This window comes from Mauremys mutica, chromosome 12 (assembly GCF_020497125.1).
Source record: "Mauremys mutica isolate MM-2020 ecotype Southern chromosome 12, ASM2049712v1, whole genome shotgun sequence".
Classification (NCBI taxonomy): Eukaryota; Metazoa; Chordata; order Testudines; family Geoemydidae; genus Mauremys; species Mauremys mutica.
In genome coordinates this window covers 25,294,116-25,315,687 of record NC_059083.1, presented here as the reverse complement: position 1 = coordinate 25,315,687, position 21,572 = coordinate 25,294,116, and the positions used below count along the sequence as shown (strand labels likewise).

At 53.0% G+C, this 21,572-nt stretch overlaps 2 protein-coding genes across 3 annotated transcripts in view; both read left to right on the top strand.

Annotated features, from left to right (window-relative positions):
* The window catches only part of LOC123344890 (tripartite motif-containing protein 26-like), a 41,992-nt gene extending 22,708 nt beyond the window's left edge, over positions 1 to 19,284 (top strand). The window contains exons 2-5 of one of the 2 annotated variants that reach the window (XM_044981385.1): positions 12,563 to 13,016; positions 16,165 to 16,260; positions 16,849 to 17,079; positions 18,563 to 19,284. In XM_044981385.1, the coding sequence (XP_044837320.1) occupies positions 12,600 to 13,016; positions 16,165 to 16,260; positions 16,849 to 17,079; positions 18,563 to 18,925 (1,107 nt within the window). In that variant the 5' untranslated portion in view covers positions 12,563 to 12,599 and the 3' untranslated portion in view covers positions 18,926 to 19,284. Of the gene's footprint in view, positions 1 to 12,534; positions 13,017 to 16,164; positions 16,261 to 16,848; positions 17,080 to 18,562 lie in introns of both variants that reach the window. The other variant, XM_044981384.1, reaches the window with a different exon arrangement.
* The window catches only part of LOC123344867 (zinc finger protein RFP-like), a 70,531-nt gene that overhangs the window by 38,864 nt on the left and 10,095 nt on the right, over positions 1 to 21,572 (top strand). The window lies entirely within an intron of this gene.

The window sequence follows — 21,572 nt, the reverse complement described above, 5'->3', positions numbered from 1 at the left end:
CTGTAACTCATTAATTCCCTATATTAATCCCTGGCCATTGGTGCTATTTTAGTGTCATAAAGAAAACTGTTCTCAGTAGCTGGGGATCTCCTGGCTGTGCTGTGGTTATTAAAGCTCCTTCTCAGTTCCTTTTACTTTGTTACTTTCCAGCTACTTACTGTAAATAAAACATTACAAACAATTCTTGTTTGTTCCACTTTACTGTTCCAGCTGCAGGTGCTGGGGGCAGCATCATGGGATTTGCTTCCCGACTTGGTTGTGTCCCCCCAGCACCCACAGGGAATCAGGGCCGGCTTTAGGAAGTGCGGGGCCCAATTTGAACATTTTCGGCAGGGCCTCGGCAGGGGTGACTAAAAACAAAATCACATTAAAAAACCCTTTTCATTTCCTCCATGTATTATTTACTTTCCGTAACTATATAAATAATAATAAAATGATATATTACGTACATTGCTGGCTGGAGGCAGGGCAGGGGCTGACTGGAGGTAGGGTCTGGCTGGAGGCAGGGCAAGGGGTATGGGGCTGGCTGCGGGCAGAGCAGGGGGTGCGGGGCTGGAGGCAAGGCAGGGGGTGCAGCAGGGACTGGTGTGGGCAGGGGGTGCAGGGCTGGCTGGAGACGGGCTGGCTGCGGGCAGGGCAGAGGGTGCGGAGTGCGGGGCTGATGCAGGCAGGGGGTGCAGCAAGGGTTGGCTGTGGGCAGGGCAGGGATTCCCCTGCTTCTACCATCCCAGTCCTTTAAATAGCTGCCAGAGCCCTGGGGAAGCAGCGGGGCTCTCATGGCTATTTAAAGGACCAGAACGGCAGAGGCAGCTGGAGCCTCAGCCCTTTAAATAGCCCTCGGAGCCCCCCACTACCCTAGGGCTCCGGCAGCTATTTAAAGGGTCCCGGGCTCCCCTCCTTCTATCGCCCCGGCCCTTTAAATAGCTGAGGGAGCCCTGGAGAAGTGGCGGGGCTCCAGCAGCTATTTAAAGGGCTGGGGGTGGGGGCGGTAGAAGCAACGGGAGCCCCGGACTTTTTAAATAGCCCCCACAGCCCTACCCCAGGGCTCCAGCAGTGGGGCTCTGGTGGCAATTAAAAAGTCTGGGGCTCCAGCCTCTGCTGGGAGTCCCAGGACCATTAAATTGCCCCCTGGGGAAGCTGGACTGCCCCGTTATGGCGTACCAGCGGCTTCAAGAGTGTGGGGCCCTCTTAGGTGCAGGGCCTGATTCAGGGGAATTGGCTGAATCAGCCTAAAGCCGGCCCTGCAGGGAATATTGAACCTCTAGAAGGAGAGTTTGGGTTTTGCTGTGATGTGCATAAGCACTGACTCCGTGTGTGCTCCAGGCCTGGAGCACCCACGGAAAAAAATTGGTGGGTGCTCAGCACCAACTGGCAGCTCCCCGTGGCCCCACCCCCCTACTCCAGCTTACCTCCGTCTCCTCTGCGAGCGCGCCTCCACGTCCTGCTTCTCCCCCCTCCCTCCCAGTGCTTGTGCCGTGACACAGCTGATTCACGGGGCAGGGAGGGAGTGGGAACGTGGTGCGCTGGGGGAAGAGGCGAGGCCGGGGCGGGGATTTGGGGAAGGGATCCAATAGGTGCAGGGAGGGGGCGGAGTTAGGGCAGGGATTTTGGGGATGGGGCTGGAAAGGGGGCAGGGCCAGGGATGAGGTGGAGTCAGGGGGGCCGGGGTGGGGAAAGTTGTGGGGGGGTGCAGGCACCCACCAGCGCCGAGAAAGTTGGCGCCTATTGTGATGTGTCACTTTCCAGCCTGTGCTCTGTCCCTGTCCTGTGCACACCCCTGTCAATCAGGAATTGCTCAGCTGTGCTCTGTGGAGCGGTGACTGGTTGCACAGGGTGCGATCCATGAAGGGACTCGGGTGTTGCAATGCTGAGTGTTACAGGGCCTAATTTTTAGGCAGCTAGAAAATCACAGGAACAGCAGCGCTATGACCCTCAGAGCTGAGTCAGGTGTATAAACTCCCTAGACAATCCATGGGCAACACAGGCACCTTACAATGCGTTACATGAAAGCCCCCCTCAGTAGGCGGGGAGCCCTGTCAGCTGGCCAATGGGCGATGCCAACAAGAGGGGAATGGGTGTCCTAAGCCACACCCCTCTCATGGATAGATGCCTAAATCTGGGCTGCACAGGGGTGTGTGTCTCTGGTTTGCAATCCACAAACAGGAACCTCTGACGTCTGGGGCCTCCAGTCGCAGCGACTGCCAGTGCCTGGTAGTGGTGGCAATGGCTGGGAGCCCCAGGCTCTTTGAAATCGCCCCAGCAGGCCACAGGGCTCCTAGGTGCACGCGCTGGATGGGTGCAGTGGCAGATTAGGGGAAGGAGAAGCCCTGGACCCCAGCAGGAGCCACAGTGGATGAGGTGGGCGGTGAGAAGAAGCCCATGACCCCAGCAGATGTGGGGCTGAAGCCCTGACCTCCCTCTGTGCAGGGCTGGCTTGAGCCCCTTCCTTTCCCGTGACCCCTGCACGGCGCTGGCTGTCACTGTCAGGCTGTGGAGTAATTCAGCCCACATCTACTTACCTTGGTATCATTATTTCCCTCATCGCCACACAGCTATGAACGGATTTAGCCTAGGAGGCAGGGTCAGCATTAGCCCCATGTGGCAGGTGGGATCTAGGGTACACAGAGATGAAGTAACTTTCCCAAGGCTAAGCAGTGAGTCAGTGGCAGAGCAGAGAACCAAACCCAGCACATCTGAGCCCCAGGCCTCTTCCTGAATCACTGGGCCACCCTTCCTCCCCAAGGAAGGGGAATCTCCTCTGCTGCTTTGAGTGTGTTGGTGGGAGCAGGCACTAGACAGAGCCACCAGGAGATGAGGAGCAGAGAGAGATGGGTAAAAGGACATGGGTGGGAAGCAAGAAGGGGCAAACATCAGGAAGGGGAGCAAGGACTTGGAGAAGAAACAAGAGGGAGGGAAAGGGGCAGGGAGAGCGATAGGAAAGGAGAGGAGAAAAGAGGAAGGAGCCGGGAAAGACTCCCCCCTGCTTGTGCGTCCCATCCACCTTCTTCCCACAGCCATCAGTGGTCCTCAGCTCCCAAACAGGCACTAAGCAGGAGTAAAGCACAGAGTGAACACAGTGTCTTTACACAGGGGTGTTAGTGGTGATGAGCTGCCAAAATCTTAACAACCGGTTCCCTCCTCACCCCACGAGGGGGTCGGGCCTGCCCCCGGGACACCTGCTCCATCCAACCCCCCGCATTCCTTGACGCCCCCCCCGGACCCCTGCACCATCCACCCCCCTTCCCTGTCCCCTGACTGCTCCCCACCACCCCATCCAACCCCTCCTCTCTTTCCTGATGGCCCCCCGGGACCCCTGCCCCATCCAACCACCCCTGACTGCCCCTGGAACCCCTGCCCCTGACTGCCTCCCACTGCCCCATCCAACCCCTGCTCCTTCCTGACTGTCCCCCTGGGACCCTTGTCCTCATTCAATCCCCCTGTTCCCTGCCCTCTGACCGCCCTGACCCCTATCCACACCCCCCACCACCCCGAACTCCCCTGCCCTCTATCCAACACCCCCTCCCTGATCCCTGCCCCCTTACTGCGCTGCCTGGAGGTGGCTGGTGGAGCTACAGCCACGCCGCTCGGCTGGAGCCGGGCCAGGCTGCATGGCTGGAGCTGGGCAGAGGAGGGCCACACCGCGGGAGCTGGGCCGGGCCAGGCTGGGCCGCACCACACAGCTGGAGCCAGGCTGGGCCACGCCGCGCACCTGAAGCTGGGCTGGGCCGCTGCCTCACAGCGCCTGGAGCTGGGTCACGTCGCTCGGCTGGATCCGGGCCACGCAGCACCTGGCTCCAGTCGGGCCGAGTCGCCATGTTGCAGCGCCTGGAGCACCGGGTCAGGCTGAGCTCGCAGCCCGTCGCCCAGAGCATGTGCCGGCGGCGGAGCGAGCTGAAGTTGCAGGGGATGGGGAACAGCCAGGGACTAGCCTCCCTGGCCGGGAGTTCAGGGGCCGGGCAGGAGGGTCTCGTGGGCCACCGTAGTGGGTGCCCACCCCGCCCCGCCCCAAAGAGCCAGAGGGACCTGCGGGGATGAGGTGGGGAGTCCCGGCAGTGCTTACCTGGAGCGGCTCCCGGGAAGAATCTGGCAGGTCCCTCTGGCTCCTAGGGGTGGGGTAGTGTAGCTGGGGGGGAGCAGGGGGTTACCTGCCATGGCCTGTGGCCCTCCTCACGCCCGCCGCAGCAGCTCACCTCCGCTCCATCTCCCTGAACCTGAGCGCGAAGCCACCGCTTGTTTCTCAGCCCTCCCAGGCTTCCCATGCGAACAGCTGATTTGCAGAAAGCGGGGGGGGGGGGGGCGAGAAGGGGAGAAGCGGGGCAGAGAGTTCAGAGGAGGAGGCAGAGCAGAGGTGAGCTGGGGCTGGGGGCAGGGAACTGCTGGAGCTTTACTGGTCGTTAAATTTAAAAGTCCTTTTAAAACCGGTTATCCTTCACAAAGGGCTTCTAAATTTAACAACCGGTTTCAGCAAACCAGCGTGAACTGGCTCCAGCTCACCACTGGGTGTTAGTGAAGGCAGCTTGTATCTGAGTGTAATTATTCTAATACTCTGTAATTCATGGTAATGTAATGATGTAGTTCTACTATTTTAATGACGACATTGTTAGGATACCAGTGATATACACACATTCAATACCTACAATATGAAGGCAGTGTATAAATATGCTGAAAATTGTCAGTTTTGGGAGGATGCTGAGCCCCCCCCCAACACACACATCTCACCCTTGAAGCAGGATGGGGCATAAAGGAGTGAGCAGTAGGTGGGAGGCACTTGGGGGGGCGGGGATCTAGAGGGAGGGGGGCAGAGCAGGGGCAGGAAGAGGTGGAGTGGGGCAAAGTGGGGGCTTGACCTTGGAAGGTGGCAGAGCCGGGATGGGGCACCCACTGGGAAAACCAAAACTCAGCACCTAGGGTGTGTGGGGTGGTACCAGTGAAATTGTGAAAAATTAACTCAATAAATTTTGGAAAAAATGCTTAAAACTGGCAGTGATAGACACTGAGATCAGTGAATACTGACAATCCCTCCTCAGACACACACAGACTCTGCTCCTTCAAGGGCACCCCGATAGGCGGATGCCCCCCAGCCACAGGGCCCGGGGGCACACGTCACACAAACGCCCGCAGGCTGCAATGTTCCCGGGGCTCCTCCCCGCCCAGCAGCAGCCGAGTCAGTCCCAGGAAGGGAAACACCCGGCGGCTGCTGCAGGAGCTGCTAAGGCAGAGCCCGGCCGGCCTCGCTCGGCTTCTCTCCTGCAGCGAATGTTGCCTGTTCTGGGGCTGCCCCTGGGGGCGGGGCTTCTGCCTCTTCTGTTGGTTGGTTTTTAATTTCCCTCCCGAGAGCGTGATTGGCTCCCGGTTACCCAATCGGCTTTAAAAAAAGCTTTAAAGGGGCGTTACTGCGCCTGCGCGATTTTTCGTTTCGCTTTTGGGATCTTCCGCTGCTGCTGGCCCCGTTCCTCGCTCCTCCTGCGGCGCCACGTGGCTGCTGCGGGCGCCTGGCTCGGGTGCGGGGGCCTTGACTTGTTCGTGGGGGCTGCTGACTGCCCGCCCCCCGTCTCCCTCCTGCGCTCACCACCAGCCCGTGTCTGCCGCTGGCTCCCTGCAGGTGGGTTGTGGTTTGGGGGGAGGGGGAATAGCAGTAGCTGCAGCGTTGATTTACCTGCCTTTGCCCTGCTCGCCTGGCAGTTACAGTCAGGGCCGGCTTTAGGAAGGGCCCGGCCTAATTCAAACATTCTCGGAGGGGTCCTGGCAGGGGTGACTTGAAATTTTTTTTTTGCTGAAGTTATTAAAAAACCCACCTATGGTTACCCTGAATCCGGTGATGTTTTTCACACACCCCCTGGCATCCAGCTGTGCGCCCAAGTGCATCCCAGGCACAGGCTGCAGGGCAATGCTGGGGGGGGGGGGTCAGAAGCACAGGACAGTGATGTGGGATGAGGGTGAAAATGCCCCCAGCTGGGCTGGTGCCAGAGTCCTGGCTGGGCTGGGTCTGTTCTCTGTGGGGCTCCTGCAACAGATGCATGCGAGCGGCAGCCCCTGTGCGCCCCCCGGCTCCCCAGCGGTACCTAGGGTCGGCCCAGTAATGCTTTCTTCTTCTATTATTATTATTTATTTATTATTATTAAAAGCTCAGCTCTGTGTGTGTTAAGTCAGTTCAGAGTGGGGATGCTTTATAATTACGAAAGCAGGAAATCTGTCTCCCCAGCCCCAGTTAACCAGATAAAGCACAAAAGAGTTCAGATCATGTAGCACAAAATGACCAACCTAACTGCAGTGCCTCTCACTAGCTCACCCTTCCCTTGGGAGTCCTGGGGGCCATCTGGGCTCAGGAAAAGCAGGCAGGGCCCCTGGCCTCATGAGCCTGCTGCATGCTGGGAGATTTTGTTCTCTCCTTCTGAGTTGGAGACAAAGAGCGGGATCCATGAAGGGGCTCAGGTATTACAAAGCTGAATGTCACTAGGTCTAAATTGCAGCCGCCTAGAAAGTCACTGGGACCACACCGTGAGCCACAAACCCTGCGTGATGGGGAGATGTAAGTGCCTTAGAATGGGTGACACAAAAGCCAGCGTGCCAGGCAGGGAGCTGCCTAAGCCAGCCAATGGGAGATGCCGACCAGAGGGATGTTGTATAGGGAGTCCAGGCCCCTCACTCAGCTTTGTGGGTTGCAGGGCTGTTCCTGTGACTCTCTAGGCCCATAGTATCTTGATCAATTTTGTTCCTGATGTAAAATCCCCAAAACACAGAGCAACTTTTCTCCTCTTAGAATCAAATGTGAAGCTGTTTGGGGAGTTTGAAGAAAGAGGGAGATGAGAATATGGTGTTTAACTAGAGTGGGGAGAAGGAAAATGCAGGAACTGCTGGTAGGTGCCATTGTTACTCACCAATACATCTGCACAGGGACGTTATCAATGCTCAGATCTCTGTGAGTAAGACCAGAATAACAGCGAGTAACGTGCTCCCCCATGTGAGAGACAATTTGTTTCCTCTGAGCAACATAATTTCTGTTCTAGCTTAATGAAAATGAAACAGGAGAATTGAGGAAATTATATTTCCTTACTGAATAGTCCAAATAGTTTTCTTTAAAACATGAACAATCTGAACGATCTCTATTAGAGATCTCTATTCCTCTGCAGCTAAAGCCCTCCGTAATTACAGCGTGTTGACATTTTTCACACAGGATCGTCTCTCACCTGAAAGTGTGGCTTCAGCCAAAGCAGGATTTTTATGACATCATTCTGGATTCTACAGGGTTTGGCCCCACAGGTTTTCTGCTGCCTGTCTTCTGCTTGGAGGATCCTTCTGGGGTTTACATGTGAGGCAGGTGTCTGGACACCTAGTGAGGCAGCAGTGCCCAGGCCCAGAAACAGAAATTTAGGAACCTTAGGGAATTTTACCATAGAAATGAACTCGGCATTGAGTGAGTTTAGGTGCCTGTAGAGTTAAAGGCCTCCAGGCAGAGGTTTTCTGGATTTCAGTGGGGCGGGAAGAGGCAGGGTGGAGTCGGGGAAGGAAGAAGCGGGTTGGGAGTGAGGCCTTTGGGGAAGGGAGGGAGTGGGGTCAGGGCCTGGGACAGAGCAGGGGTCGAGCACCCCTTGGGAATTTAGAAAGTTGGCACCTCCTGCAGCAGAGCAGTGTCACGATCTGAGCAGGGGGCAGAAATGTACTGACCAGGGGAGATCAAGCAACTGTAGGTAGCAGCAGAAGAGGAGCTGGAGGGGAAAAATCGGGGGTGGGGGGTGGGAGCCGTGGTTAAACTGGGGGGGGGGAGGTCAGAGCCTGCACCCCTCACCCAAACTCCTTCCATAGCCTGCACCCTACTGCACCCAAACTCCCACCCAGAGCTTGCACCCCAAACCCCTTCTCCAGGGCTGGTGCAACCATTTAGGCGACCTAGGCGGTCACCTAGGACACTAGCATTTGGGGGGCAGGATTTTCTTCGGCAGCGACCACAGCGGCCGGATCTTTGGCTGACTCGGTCGCCGCCGGCATTAAGCACAGGGAGCTGGGGCAGGGGAGTGCGGGAAGGGCCGCCTGCAGCAAGTAAGGAGGGAGGGGCGGCACTCAGGGGAACTCCCTGCCACAGCTCAGCCCTGCTCCGCCTCCTCCCTGAGCATGCCATCGCTGCTTCACTTCTCCCGCCTCCCAGGCTTGCGGCACCTAAGCTGATTGGCGCCGCAAGCGTGGGAGGCAGGAGAAGTGAAGCAGCGACGGTGTGCTCGGGGTACCCGTGCTCGTGCACAGAACAGGGGTGAGCTGGGGTGGGGGGTGGTGCCTCGATGGGGGGTGGGGAGCTGCCATAGGGTGGGCCCTCAAGGCGGGGGGTGGGGTGCCTCAGGACAGGGGCTCGGGAACAGGGGAGGGTGCTAGGTGGAAGTCTCGCCTAGGGTGCAAAACATCCTTGCACTGGCCCTGCCCCTCTCACAGTGCTCAGGAGGGGTAAGGGCTCTGGTTGGGGATGCAGGCTCTAGGGTAGAACCAGAAACAAGGGATTCAGGGTGCAGGAGGGGGCTCCAGGCTGGGGCAGGAGGACTCTGGGGTGGGGCCAGAGCTGAGAGGTTTGGGATGTAGGAGGGACCTCCAGGCTGTGGCCGAGGGGATTGGAGAGCAGGGTGGGAGGAGTTGCAGGCTCTGGGGCTGGAAATGACGGCTTAGGGAGGAGCACTGTGGAAAGGGATCTGGGGGTCAGTGGATCACAAGCTAAATATGAATCAACAGTGTAACACTGTTGCAAAAAAAGCAAACATCATGAGAAGTAGTTCTTCCACTCTGCTCCACGCTGATTCGGCCTCAGCTGGAGTATTGTGTCCAGTTGTGGGTGCCACATTTCAGGAAAGATGAGGACAAATTGGAAAAAGTCCAGAGAAGAGCAACAAAAATGATTAAAGGTCTAAAAAACATGGCCAATGAGGGAAGATTGTTTAGTCTGGAAAAGAGAAGACCGAGTGGGGACATGATCACAGTTTTCAAGTCCCTAAAAGGTTGTTACAAGGAGGAGGGAGGTAAATTGTTCTCATTAACCTCTGAGGATAGGACAAGAAGCCAATGGGCTTAAATTGCAGCAAGAGAGGTTTAGGTTGAACATTAGGAAAAACTTCCTAACTGTCAGGGTGGCTGAGCACTGGAATATATTGCCTAGGAAAGTTGTCAAATCGCCTTCACTGGAAATTTTTAAGAGCAGGTTAGACAAATACCTGTCAGGTATGGTCTAGATCAGAGGTTCTCAACCTTTTTCTTTCTGAGGCTCCCCCGACATGGTATAAAAACTCCGTGGCTCACTTGTGCCACAATAACTGGTTTTCTGCATATAAAAGCTGGAGTCCGTGTTAGCGGGTAGCAAGTAGGGCAGTTGCCTGGGGCCCCATGCCACAGGGACCCTCATGAAGCCGCATTGCCCCATGCAGTGGGGCTTCAGCTTTCCGCCCTGGGCTCCAGCGTGTCTAATGCTGGCCCTGCTTGAAGGCCCCCCCCGAAACCTGCTTGAAGGCCCCCTAGGCGGCTCCGGACCCCTGGTAGGGAACCAGTGGTCTAGATAATACCTAGTCCTGCCATGAGTTCAGAGGACTGGCCTTGATGACCTTGTGAGGTCCCTTCCAGTCCTACGATTCTATGAGGGATTTGGGGTGCAGCAGGGGGCTCTGGTCTGGGGCACCGTGTATAAGTGTTAGGTATGAGAAAATCACTATGAACTTCAAAGCCCAAATTAGGTGCCTAAACTCCTATTTTTAAAAAAAAAAAAGAACGAGGAGAGAGAAGCCCGTGGGGTACGTCTACACAGTCCATGGCTCTGAGCCTCCCGCCTGGGTCGACAAACTGGCGCTTGCATTAGTGCTCTAAAACAGTCGTGTAGGCAGCATGTTGAAGTTGGGGGGGACTTGAAGCAGAGGGGTCCCACATCTCAGGGCAGTGCCCGAAGTTCTGGGATAAAAGTTATGAGGGAGGCTCCTCCTCTCTCCCTCTCTTATCTTCCCCCTGCCCCCAGGTGTTTTGTGTGAACTTGCCTGCAAGGCCTGATCCTTTAGGCATACTCACAGGAGGCTACCAGATGGGGCCCCACCCATTGGCACTGGGTAGGGGAGGCTGGGGGAGGCTGAGTTTCCCCAAATGGCCAGGCATGGCCCCACCCACACTCCACCTCCCAGGGCCCCGCTTCGGCAGAGCCGCTGGGCTCCAGGGGCTCAGGGTGGGGGCTGCAGCACTTCCGCCTGCCCCAGCATATGGTGGGGGTGGTGCTGCGGGCACTAGCCAGCCTGGGATGGGTGTTGGCAGCTGGGGTGGGGGGAGGCTCCAGGCTCCCGGAAGTGGTGGCACTTTGGCCAGAAGGGGTGGGGCTGGGGGCTAGCCTCCCCCAGCCACAGGGTCATGAGCTGCCCGTGACCCCACCCATGACCTAGGTGCTGCCCAGGCTGGAAGCCAGAGCTGGGTAGTGGTAAGAGCCACCTCGGGAGTCTGGGCTTCTGTGGGGAGCCCCAGACACTCTGTTACCCTCACAAAATTCTCTGTTACTCACACACTCTAGGGGCACCCACTCGTTCCTAGGGCTCAGGCGTAACCTTACACTCTGCAGGTGTGTGGGGTCTTTTATCAGTGAAAGAGCCTTACAGAGTAATATCCTACATAACCTCTATTTATTAACAATCACCAAAACAGAATACACACGCTAAGCATACAATGCTCCCCACTCCCACTAAGACAGATGAACTTTTCTTGGTGGCCAGTCAGGATCAGGTCCATCTGGGGGACTCCAGTTTCTGCACGGTGTCATTGGCAGAGTGCTGAGGTCTGGCAGCTCTGATCTTTGGGGCCGTGTCCTGGAGTTGGCTCCCCAAAGAACTTCCTTTTGAACCCCAGTTTATAGAGTGAAACCTGAGTCCTGCTTAGCTCTACCTTAACCAATCATTTTAGTAACATTTTACTAACCAATCCTAACATAGTGTAAGAAAATTCTCTAACCAATCATACCCCACCACCTTAACTGATTTACAGCTAGCAAAATTAATTATACAACAAAAACTATCAAACAACCAGACAAAGACCCTCCAGACAAACAATAGGGAAGTGGGGACCATAAAGACAAAACAATAAAGAAATGAGGATTTCACAACTACAACTACTGACAGCATTCTGTCTGACAAGAAATTACTTATCAAACTAAGTTGTCTTTAACCATCTTAAGATCTGTTTCCTTATCTGGTGACAGCGGGGGCCATTAGGACAGGGCCTCCTTCTTAACAGCCTGATATTATATTGTTTGAATGTCATTTAGATGGAATGTGAGGATGTGACTTCCTGCTTCTCAGCTAAGGGCTGCTGCTCTTCTAATCTGGCTGCAGACGAAGACCTTCGGCTTTAGGCCTTACAATAAGGCTACAGAAAAAGGCCTGATCCTTACAACTCCATTGTCCTGGGCAGCCGCCAAGATGCCTGAGAGCAGCCCTTGACCTTTGTCCCTGCACCTTGGGGCAGGTGGAGGATATGGGGCTCCCCACAGCAGCCCAGGCTCCCTGGGCAGCTCTTACCACAGCCTGGCTCTGGCTTCCAGCCTGGCCAGGGGACAGGACCTGGGTGTGGGGGGGTGGGGGGGGAAGAGGAGGAACAGTGGGCAGGGCGTGATCAGCTCCTTCACTGCGAATCACAGCCCCTGCCTCTGCTGCTTCGTGCCCATATTAAAAGGTGCAGAGACCATGGCCCCCCTGGACCCTCCTGGATCTGGCACCAATGCACTGAGTGAGTTTAGGCACCTATAGGATTCATTAGGTATTTTCTGCATTGAAGTGTTTCTGAAACTGACACTTAAGCATCTTAAACAGGGACTTTGGTACCTAACTGATTGTGTGTATCCAGGGTAACATTGGTATCCCATGGGCAAGTTCACGTTGCCTTGTATTTTTTTGTGGCTGCAGAGCTATGGAGTAGAACAGGGGTAGGCAACCTATGGCACGTGTGCCAAAGGCGGCACGCAAGCTGATTTTCAGTGGCTCTCACACTGCCAGAGTCCTGGCCACCGGTCTGGGGGGCTCTGCATTTTAATTTAAATGAAGCTTCTTAAACATTTAAAAACCTTGTTTACTTTACATATAACAATAGTTTAGTTATATATTATAGATTTATAGAAAGAGACCTTCTAAAAATGTTAAAAAGTATGACTGGCACGTGAAACCTTAAATTAGAGTGAATAAATGAAGACTCGGCACAGCACTTCTGAAAGGTTGCTGACCCCTGGAATAGAGGGTAGCAGGGGTGATTTATGGTTCTGTGTTTGGGGAAGGTCTGATGACATGCCTGTGAAAGAGGCAGTGTAACATATTTTGAGACAGATTGTTCTCTGCCGTGTGAAAAGCCTCATTTTCATGAGCAAATCTGCGGGCATGGTTAACCCATGGAAATTATTTTTCATCACTACTTTTGAACAAAATTATTTTTGTTTCATTTTTACAATTCTGTTTTTTAATGAATCAACTGAAAAGAATGTCTTTCATAAAACAAATGGAATGGAATAAAAACTAACATTTTATAAATTTATTTATATTTTTCCACTAGCTACATAACAATTTATGGTCCCGAGCAGAAGCAGAGAGAACAGAAGCCCAGAGATCCCAGCAGCCATGGCCTCAGGGACTCCTGTACGGGAAATCCAAGAGGAAACCAACTGTCCCATCTGCCTGGAATATCTGACGGACCCAGTCACCATACAGTGCGGGCACAACTTCTGCCGAAGCTGCATCTCTCAGTACTGTGAGACATGGGAAGAGCAGGACTCTGACCCCTTGTGCTGCCCCAGCTGCAGAGCCCGAATCTGGAAAGGGGCTTTCCAGAGTAATTATCAGCTAGCAAATATAGTGGAAAAAATCAAACAAATGGATTTCAAACGAGGAAAAGAGAATCTGTGTGAGAGACACGGCAAAGCCTTGGATCTGTTCTGTGAAGAGGACGGGGAAGCCGTGTGCGTGGTTTGTGAGAGATCCTCAGAGCATAGATCTCACATGGTGCTTCTCATAGAAGAGGCTGCCCAGAAATACAAGGTAGGACACACGTGGATCCGGGTTAATTCAGCTCTTTCCTTTTCAGACTCAGTCTCTCAGAGTCACAGAATCTCCTAATTTCCCAGATTTTCTCCCTGATCTTTGGATCCTCCTAAATTTCTGCCCTGCAGGCTCCTTCCTCTGGGCAGGTGCAGGGAGCCTTGGCCACTGATGGCAGGCACCCAGCCTGTCATTAGGGAGACATGGGCACTAGAGCTCCATGTGAGGCACTTTCCTCACACACAGGACTGAAGCAAGATGTATCCATGGTGCTGCCCGGCCAAGCATGGAAGACATGAGCTGCGCTCACCACACCCCTGACAGCATGGGCGGCGGGTACCAGAAGCAGGGGAAGGCAATGCCTTCCCAAACTGCCAGGCATAGCCCCACCCACACTTTGCCCCCAGACACCCCCCCTCCTTCTGCCATGGCTCTCGAATCCTCAGTCTCCTGGGGCTGACTGGGCTTTAGGCTGGGGCAGGCTGGGGCCACGCGCCATCCCCGTGCTCCGGGGCCATGGGGGGCTGGGGACACATTCTGCCCACTTAGCGGGTGAGTGGGAGATTGGGGGTGCTCGGGGTCTGGGGTCCTGCCCCCATAGAAACAGCTGAGTTTAGAGGCTGCACAGGGGGCAGGAGGGAAGAGGGTGTGTGGGGAACATCAGGAAGAGGCTCTGAAACTGTTCTGTGTGAAGAGGATCTAAGTTCAATTTGTCGGGTTTCGCGTCTGTCCTGGGCTCACAGAGCTCACACGGTGGTTCCCATCAAGCAAGCTGTCCGGGAGCACAAGATACAGAGTTGCTGTTCACTCTCATGGGTAATAACTTTGGATTTTAATTACAGGTTAATGGCATCACAAGTTGCCTGACACTAGGGCTGCTGACAGACTTGCCAGGCCTCTGGGCAAGACGCGGGGAGGGAGGGGCAGCTCCAGGCCTCCAGAAGGGGCAGGGCCTCAGGGAGAAGGGGCAGGGTTGGGGCTAGCCTACCCCAGACAGCCCTTCAGCACTGCCCAGGCCACATCACCTGGGGCTCTAGCAGCGATTTAAAGGGCCTGGGGCTCTGGCCACCACGGTTTTTGCAGGAGCAGCGGCGGCTGCCAGGAGCCCCGGGCCCTTTTAAATCACCGCACCCCAGGGCAGCAGCCCCTTTTGCCTCGTTTGTTGGCGACCTTGCCTGACACAGGTATGTAACTGCATCGTTCAGCTGTGTGTAGCCTACATTGCATGAAAGCGGATATACACATAAACGATACTCCAGCCTCACAAGGAAAGCAACAGAGGAAGATTTTAAATTTGTCTGATGGGGGGGGGGGGGAGTTTTTTCTCTGAGCAGCTGAATCCTTTTCAAACCCAGCTCCCACTAGTGAACTATGGGACCTTCCTACAGCCCAGATGCTGTTAAATGATCAGTGAGGTTTGATTCTAGGTGGTGCTGGATTCCCAAGAGCTGCAGGGCAGTCTGTGTGAGAGTGCTGCTTTCAGCTCGCAGAGGGGGAGTTACAAGCTGTGTCTGTTATTACTGACTGTGTCACAGTGTTTAATATTGTTATTTGCATCCCAGCAGCCCCTACAGCCCCCAGATGAGCTCTGACCTCGATTGTAAGGGGCCCTGCACAAAACCCAGTGAGGGACAATCCCTGCCCTGAGCCATTTACAGTCTAACTGGACAAGACAGACAAAGGGTGGGAGGGGAAACTCAGACACAGTGAGGAGAAGTGACTTGTCCAAAGTCACATAGTGGGTCAGTGGCAGAGCTGAGTGTAACCCCCACTTTTCCAAGGCCAAATGCAGTGTTCTATCCACTAGGCTATGCTGCCTCCCCCTGCCCACCCCCAGCAGCACTGAGCAGTGATGAAGTGTGGCCATTAGGAGGAAAAGACGCCTTGATAAAGGTTCCAGACCCTGCAGGGCAATGACATTTCCCACTGGGATTCTGAACTCCTGTGCTGCTCCATGAGGGGTTAATCTCAGATGCTGCCGGCCTGCACTAGAGGAGATCACTGGGCTAAATGCTGTCTGGACCCCGAGCTCCTTCAGTCCGCACACAAAAGGGCTCCAGACAGCTCAGGTCCATGCCAAGTACCACTGGGATTACACTGGATTGTAGCAAAACTAACCCCAGGCTGGAGCTGACCGGTGCCAGTCTGACCTGTTCTGTTGTGTACATGGGCAAGGACCAGCCAGAGTGGTTCCATTAGTCCCACCAGGCAGCCTGTTGTAATCTCCCAGAATGCACTGCTTCCGGGATCTTTACCAGGGAATGGGACTGTGGGGTACCTGCCCAGGGGTCATTGCCATGGAGAGGGGTTAGGGCAGCATTAGGGCAACCCCCAACCTGTTCTTTACACAAATCTGCATCCTGTCTAATTAGGGTGCTCATTGAGGCATCCCCAGAACACGAGACACCCTCACACCTGCCTGCATGGGTCCGTCCTCACCAGTATCAGTCACCCTGTGTGGACCCACCACCGTTTTTTCTAGCGTGCCACCCACCTGCATCATTCTGCATGAAGGTGCCACCCCAGCCCCACCCCCACTCTCACGGGTGTCCTCCTGCAGCCTCAGTCTCCTGTCTCTCTTTTGCACCAAACAAAGCCATGTCCAGTGCTGGGTCCCTACCGGACAGGGACAGTGCTCCACAAAACTGGCCTGTGCAGCTTTAAACCAGACGAATGGCCTCCCGACATCTCATGAGTTTTGCCCTGGTGCTTAGACCAGCTCTGCCCAACCAGTGCAGCCCCAGGGCTTCAGGGCTGAAATCCCAGCACATATTGAAACCCTGGTGGCTTCTGAGATTTGTATCACTTTGTTTGTTAAACCTTCAAAAAACAGGTTTATTGATTCACCCCCATGTGACTCCAGTGCCCTGTTATGCTCTGTACCATTAATCAATTCACAAATACCAGTAAAGCTTGGGTATAATTGAGATCTCTTGCTAATTACTGGAAACACTGAACCAGAATGGTAACAAGTCTGAATGTGACACTCTCCTAGTTTCCGTTAATGAGGTTTCATCTCCTTGCTGGCCCTGATGTCGCTAAGCGATTAGAACCACAGTCATCTTGGGTTTCGGGTGGAAAAACACCCACTTCCAAGCACCTCTCAACTATCCAGATGAAACCTCCCAAATCATTTCTGTTTCTTCAGGAAAGAATCCAGGCCCATTTGAAAACTCTGAGGGAAGAGAGAGAAAAGCTGCTGGGATTGAAAGCGACTGGAGAGGGGAATTGCCGGGAATATCTGGTAGGTGCCTGTTCTTATGAACCAGCTGTGGGACTGGCAGTGGGAGGTCTGTTTGGAGGCAGACTCCTGTGTGGCCTACGTGAACATGGGCTTATGTGTGTGTTTCTCCATGACCATGGATTGTTGGGTTTGATTCATGTGTAGACAAGCCCTAAGCTTTCATTTCAGTTGATGAGTAGCCCTTGTGGCTTGCCTGAATTCACACAAATGTCCCCGTGAAGTGCTTGTCCACTGGGTCTAGACATTTTGTGCATTTTTAAAACATTTGTTTCTTTTAGCTCCCCTGATGTCTCTGTTAGTGTAATGCTGAGTCCTGCCTCCTGCTGCTCTGGGTCTGAATTTCCACAGACCATAAATAACAGAAGATGCTGACCATGACTAACAGAGAAACATCCCTTTCAAAGGGACACAGGGGCCAAAAGGGAAGGTGTGAGAGAATCCCCTGCCTAGTACCCACAGGGTAGAGTCAAATGTCAGAAATCTGAGGATTTTCAAAGAAAATCACCCTCCTGCACACTCAGCTCTCCATGAAAGGACTCCGGGCTCCATCCATATGTCCCTTACCAGCCCTTGCCCTATTTCATACAGAAACAAACACAAACCGAGAGGCAGAAGATCATGTCTGAATTTCAGCAACTGCAGCAGTTCCTGGAGGAACAAGAGCGACTCCTGCTGGCCCAGCTGGAGAAGCTGGACAAGGAGATTGTGTGGATCCAGAATGAAAATGTCAGTAAACTCTCCGAGCAGATTTCCCGTCTGAGTGAGCTGATAAATGAGGTGGAGGGGAAGTGTCAGAAGCCAGCGAGTGAATTCCTACAGGTGAGACTGAATGAGAAACATAGTTGGGTGCTCCAGGACAGCCAGCTCTCCCCCTCAGTGCTACCCACCATCAGCCCTGGCAATCAACTCCTCCCACTTCTTCCAGCACCATCTGCCTGCTGCAATCAGCTGTTCCACTGTGTGCAGGAGATGCTGGGAGGGAGGGGGAGGAGCGGGGAGGGAGTGTGCTCATGTTAGGATTCCCTCCCCACTTTGAACTCTGGGGGACAGATGTGGGGACCCACATGAAAGACCCCCTAATCTTATATTCCATCATCTTAGGTTACAAACTTCCCCAAGGCACAAGTTCCTTTTCTTGTCCTTGGACGGTATTGCTGCCACCACCACCAACTGATTTTAAACAAAAATTCAGAGATGGGTCACTTGGAATCCCTATTCCGCCAAAATATCCCCACAAACCCCTTCACCCCCTTTCCTGGGGAGGCTTGAGAATAATATACCAACCAATTGCCTTTAATGTAAGTACAGACCAGACCCTTATCTTTAGGACACTAAAATCAATCAGGTTCTTTAAAGAAGAACTTTATTATAAAGAAAAAAGTACAAGTATCACACCTGCAAAATCAGGATGGAAGGTAACTTTACAGAGTAATAAAAAGATTTAAAACACAGAGGACTCCCCTCTGGACTCAGCTTCACAGTTACAAAAGCAGGAATAAAACTACCTCTTAGCATAGGGAAAATTCACAAGCTAAAACAAAAAAATAACCTAACACATTTCCTTGCCTTAGTTAGAATTTTTGTAATCTTAGATGGATCATTTCAGGTAGGTTTTCAGGAGATGTTGTACCTGCTTGGTCTATCTCTCTATCAGGAGAGGGAACAAACAAACAGAGCCCAAACAAAACCTCCTCCAACCCACCAGATTTGAAAGTATCTTCTTTCCTTATCGGTCCTTCTGGTCAGGAGCCAACCAGGTTATCTGAGCTTCTTAACCCCTTAGAGGTAAAGCGATTCAGTACAGCTGCAAGGAGGTACTTTATGTTACTCTTTCCTTTATATTTATGGCAGCTCACAAGAGGAGGCGAGGAAGAGACAGGGTGGAGGTTGAGTGGGAGTGGGAAGAGTTGGGTTGGGGTATGGCATATGAGAAAAGGTTTGGAGTGGAGGTGGGGCATGGGGTTGAGCACCCCCAGGGACAATTGGAAACTGGCACTCATCATTAGAAATATGCCAGACCCCCACAGAGGGAGGAGCGGGCTGCTGAATCATAAGCACTGGAGTCCAGCAGTCAGAGATCTCAGTGTAACTCGGCATGTGCATTGCTGACATCTGAGTGAGTATTATTCTTAGCAGAGTCACAGAGATATGAAAGATGGAAAAGCCCCATTAGCTCAGGAAATTAATGGCCCTGAGGCCAGGGCAGGGTGTCTTCCCCCATACTTCCTAAATCCCTTCCCTGGAATCCCGTGTGTGTGTGTGTCAGAGAGGACTGAAATTCTTTTGTCTCTCTCTCCTCTAGCATGTCAGAACCACCTTGAGCAGGTATGTGGCTCCCTCGCACTCCACAATGCTGGGAAAGAGCTTGATGATGAGGGTAGCACCGCATCTCCCCGGGGCTCTACAGCAAACTGTGTGGGGAGATCACATGTTGGATACAAATCTCTCTGATCAACTCCATCCTGGGGTGCTAACTCTTGTACAGAAGACTCTGGAATTCTCCAGTCAGTGGGAAAGACTGAGCTCAAGTATTTTGTGGAGATGTCACATCCCTGGGGGACTGGCTGCCTCAGGATTGTGGGGATGGACTATGGGCCTGTCACTGCTGGGGCCCTGGTCACTATTCAGCCCAGGGCAGCAGCGATCAAGTGTCTTTCCCACCTGAGGACTGTTTAGAGACCTGTGTGGAACGACCTGGGGAGTTGGTGTCTCAGTCTAGTTCCTAGAGGCAGATTTCTACAGCACGTCACCTGGGAACCTCCTGACCCTCAGAGCATGGAGGCCAAGAAGCGAATTGGCCATGGAGACTCAATTCCCCTTTTGTCCCCAGAGCTGATCTCTCCACACCAGAGTTGAAGAATATTAATGACCATTGAGGGGAAGGTTGCTTGGCCCTGGGCTGTGTTGCACCTGCTCTGAGGCTGGGAGAAGTCGAGGAATTCTAACTCCAGGCCCATGAGAGCAGCGACTCACTAGCCAGAACTTATAATAAGTCACACAGTAAAATATAATCACGTGACATTGTTTCCCTCCAGGTGTGAGAAGGGGAAGTTGCAGCAGCCAGAGGTGATTTCTCCTGAACTGGAAGAGCGAGTCAGTGGTTTCTCTCAGAAAACGATTGTGCTAATGGAGATTCTGGGGAAGTTCAAAGGTACCTAGAAGGGATCTAGGAATGGAAATTGGGATGAGCCTCTGAGAAGAGAATGGTTCTGATCAATTGGTTCACACTTAGATGATGCTGTTAAATTAAGAAATGACTCAAAGACTTTAAGGCCAGAAGGGACCATCATGATCATCCAGTCTGACCAACTGCACACTGCAGGCCACAGAATCTCACGCACCCACTCCTGCAATTGACCCCTAACCTCTGTCCTCAAAACATGATTTTAAAACTTAAGTGTAACTGGTTGAGCACTCAGCAGTGCGGCGCCTCCTGCTGGTCAGTCAGGGAATTAGCTTTCCCGCTGCAGAGTGCCCACTGCTGGCCAGTGTCTCTCCTGCCTCAGAGCCCCCCATACCCCTCCTGGACTCCAGTGCCCCTTACCTTGGGGTTCTGCCCAGAGCAGTACCCCCACCCTCTGGGTCTCCTCTCCCAAGGGCATCCCAACCCTCTATACCCACCGTCCCTCAGTGGTTACTGCCAGTCATCTAGCCCCCTTTCTCTGGGGCAGCCTGCAGTCCGCAATGTCCACTCATCATTAGCAAAGGGGTTGGACCTACTGCCTTTCTAGCCCTAATACCATGTTGCGTCGCATGGCGGACGTGGACAGAGCTCAACAATCAGTTTGATTGGTAACAGAGTCATTTATTTCTCTCCAGCATACATCTTTATACTTTTGAAGCAGGCAAGCAAGCAATTGCTAATTGGTTAACAAAATACACACAAGCACTGCTATAACTTCATAGGGTAACATCATCCTAGACAGCTTCAAATTTATTATCCTATTATGCCTGCTAGAGAGAAGCTAGCCAAGGCCAACTTCTCATAACAAAACTCACAACTTAATTAACCTAATCTAAAAACCTAAACATCCCAGGTTTCCCACACTATCTCCTAAAAACCTAAACATCCTAGCTTCCCACACTACCAGGTGCCAAGCTAGCAAAATATTTCCAACACCTCCCCCCTTTAACTCAAAATCAAAACAAAAAAAATTAGCAAAACAAATCCAGCTCATAATATCAAACTGCAAGCTACACAAACCAAAGCAAAGGCAAATAAAAAACACAAATTAAAAACACCAACTGTCTGACTAAACCGTAACAATATCTTCCGCAGTGCCCTGCTCTCACCTATCACATTCTCCCTCCAGGTAATGCAAGGGGCCAGGAGGGGCCTGCCAAGGTGCGTGCCACACAGCAACAGCGGCGGGCACACCCATAGCAAAAATACAAAAGGCAGGCAACAAAAATACAAAGCATGCCTAACATTAACCCTTGTAACAAATGTGCAGCCCAGCCACGTAGCGACGACAGCCATGACCACAACCAGAAATCACCCTGGTGCTGGCGAATGCCCTCCGCTAGATGGCGCAAACGATCCAAATCTTTTTCGATAGCCGCACTCGCATCTGTAATATTAAAGCAGCACATACCCACAAAATCAGAACAGGGATGACCATGTCGCAGCAACAAATAATCAATGGCTAAGCGATTTTGCAAAACTCCTCGACGAACTTCTCCCATCTCTTGAGTTAACAAGGCAAGAACAGTGGAGGTCAAATTCAAGGCCTTTGCCACAGTACAGGCAAGGTGTGCGACAGCATGGTAATTATGCACCACCAAACCCGGGATGCCCACCAGGGTAAAGGCAAGGGCTGCTGCCTCTTGTTCTGAAAACAAGGTAACATCTGCCTTACAGGTAGGGCTCAAGGGAATACTGTCACGCCGTTGGCGAGGCCCTCTCACACTGGGATGGGGAAACAACAAAGGGGCCACACGGCCAATAGCACAGGGGCCACCTGAACTATTAGCTGGAACATAAGTAAAGGCTGTGCGGCCGCACAACAAAAACCACCCCAGGGGTAACTTCATGTGTCCATAGGCAAAGGATACATCCCTCTTATGGCGACAAACAAGCTCCACATTATCATGATTAACAGCTACATGCTTAGCATTAACAAAATTCATACACGTAGTAGCAGCTGTCACATTAGCCAAACGAAATGAATACATGCTGGCATCTAACTTATCTAAAGTGGCTCCAGGGCCCAAGGCATACAACTCTGCATAAGGTATATCCTTGGGGATACGAGACAACCAAGTGTGCTGCTGCAACACCTCCAATTCAGTACACACACCCACAAAGCAGG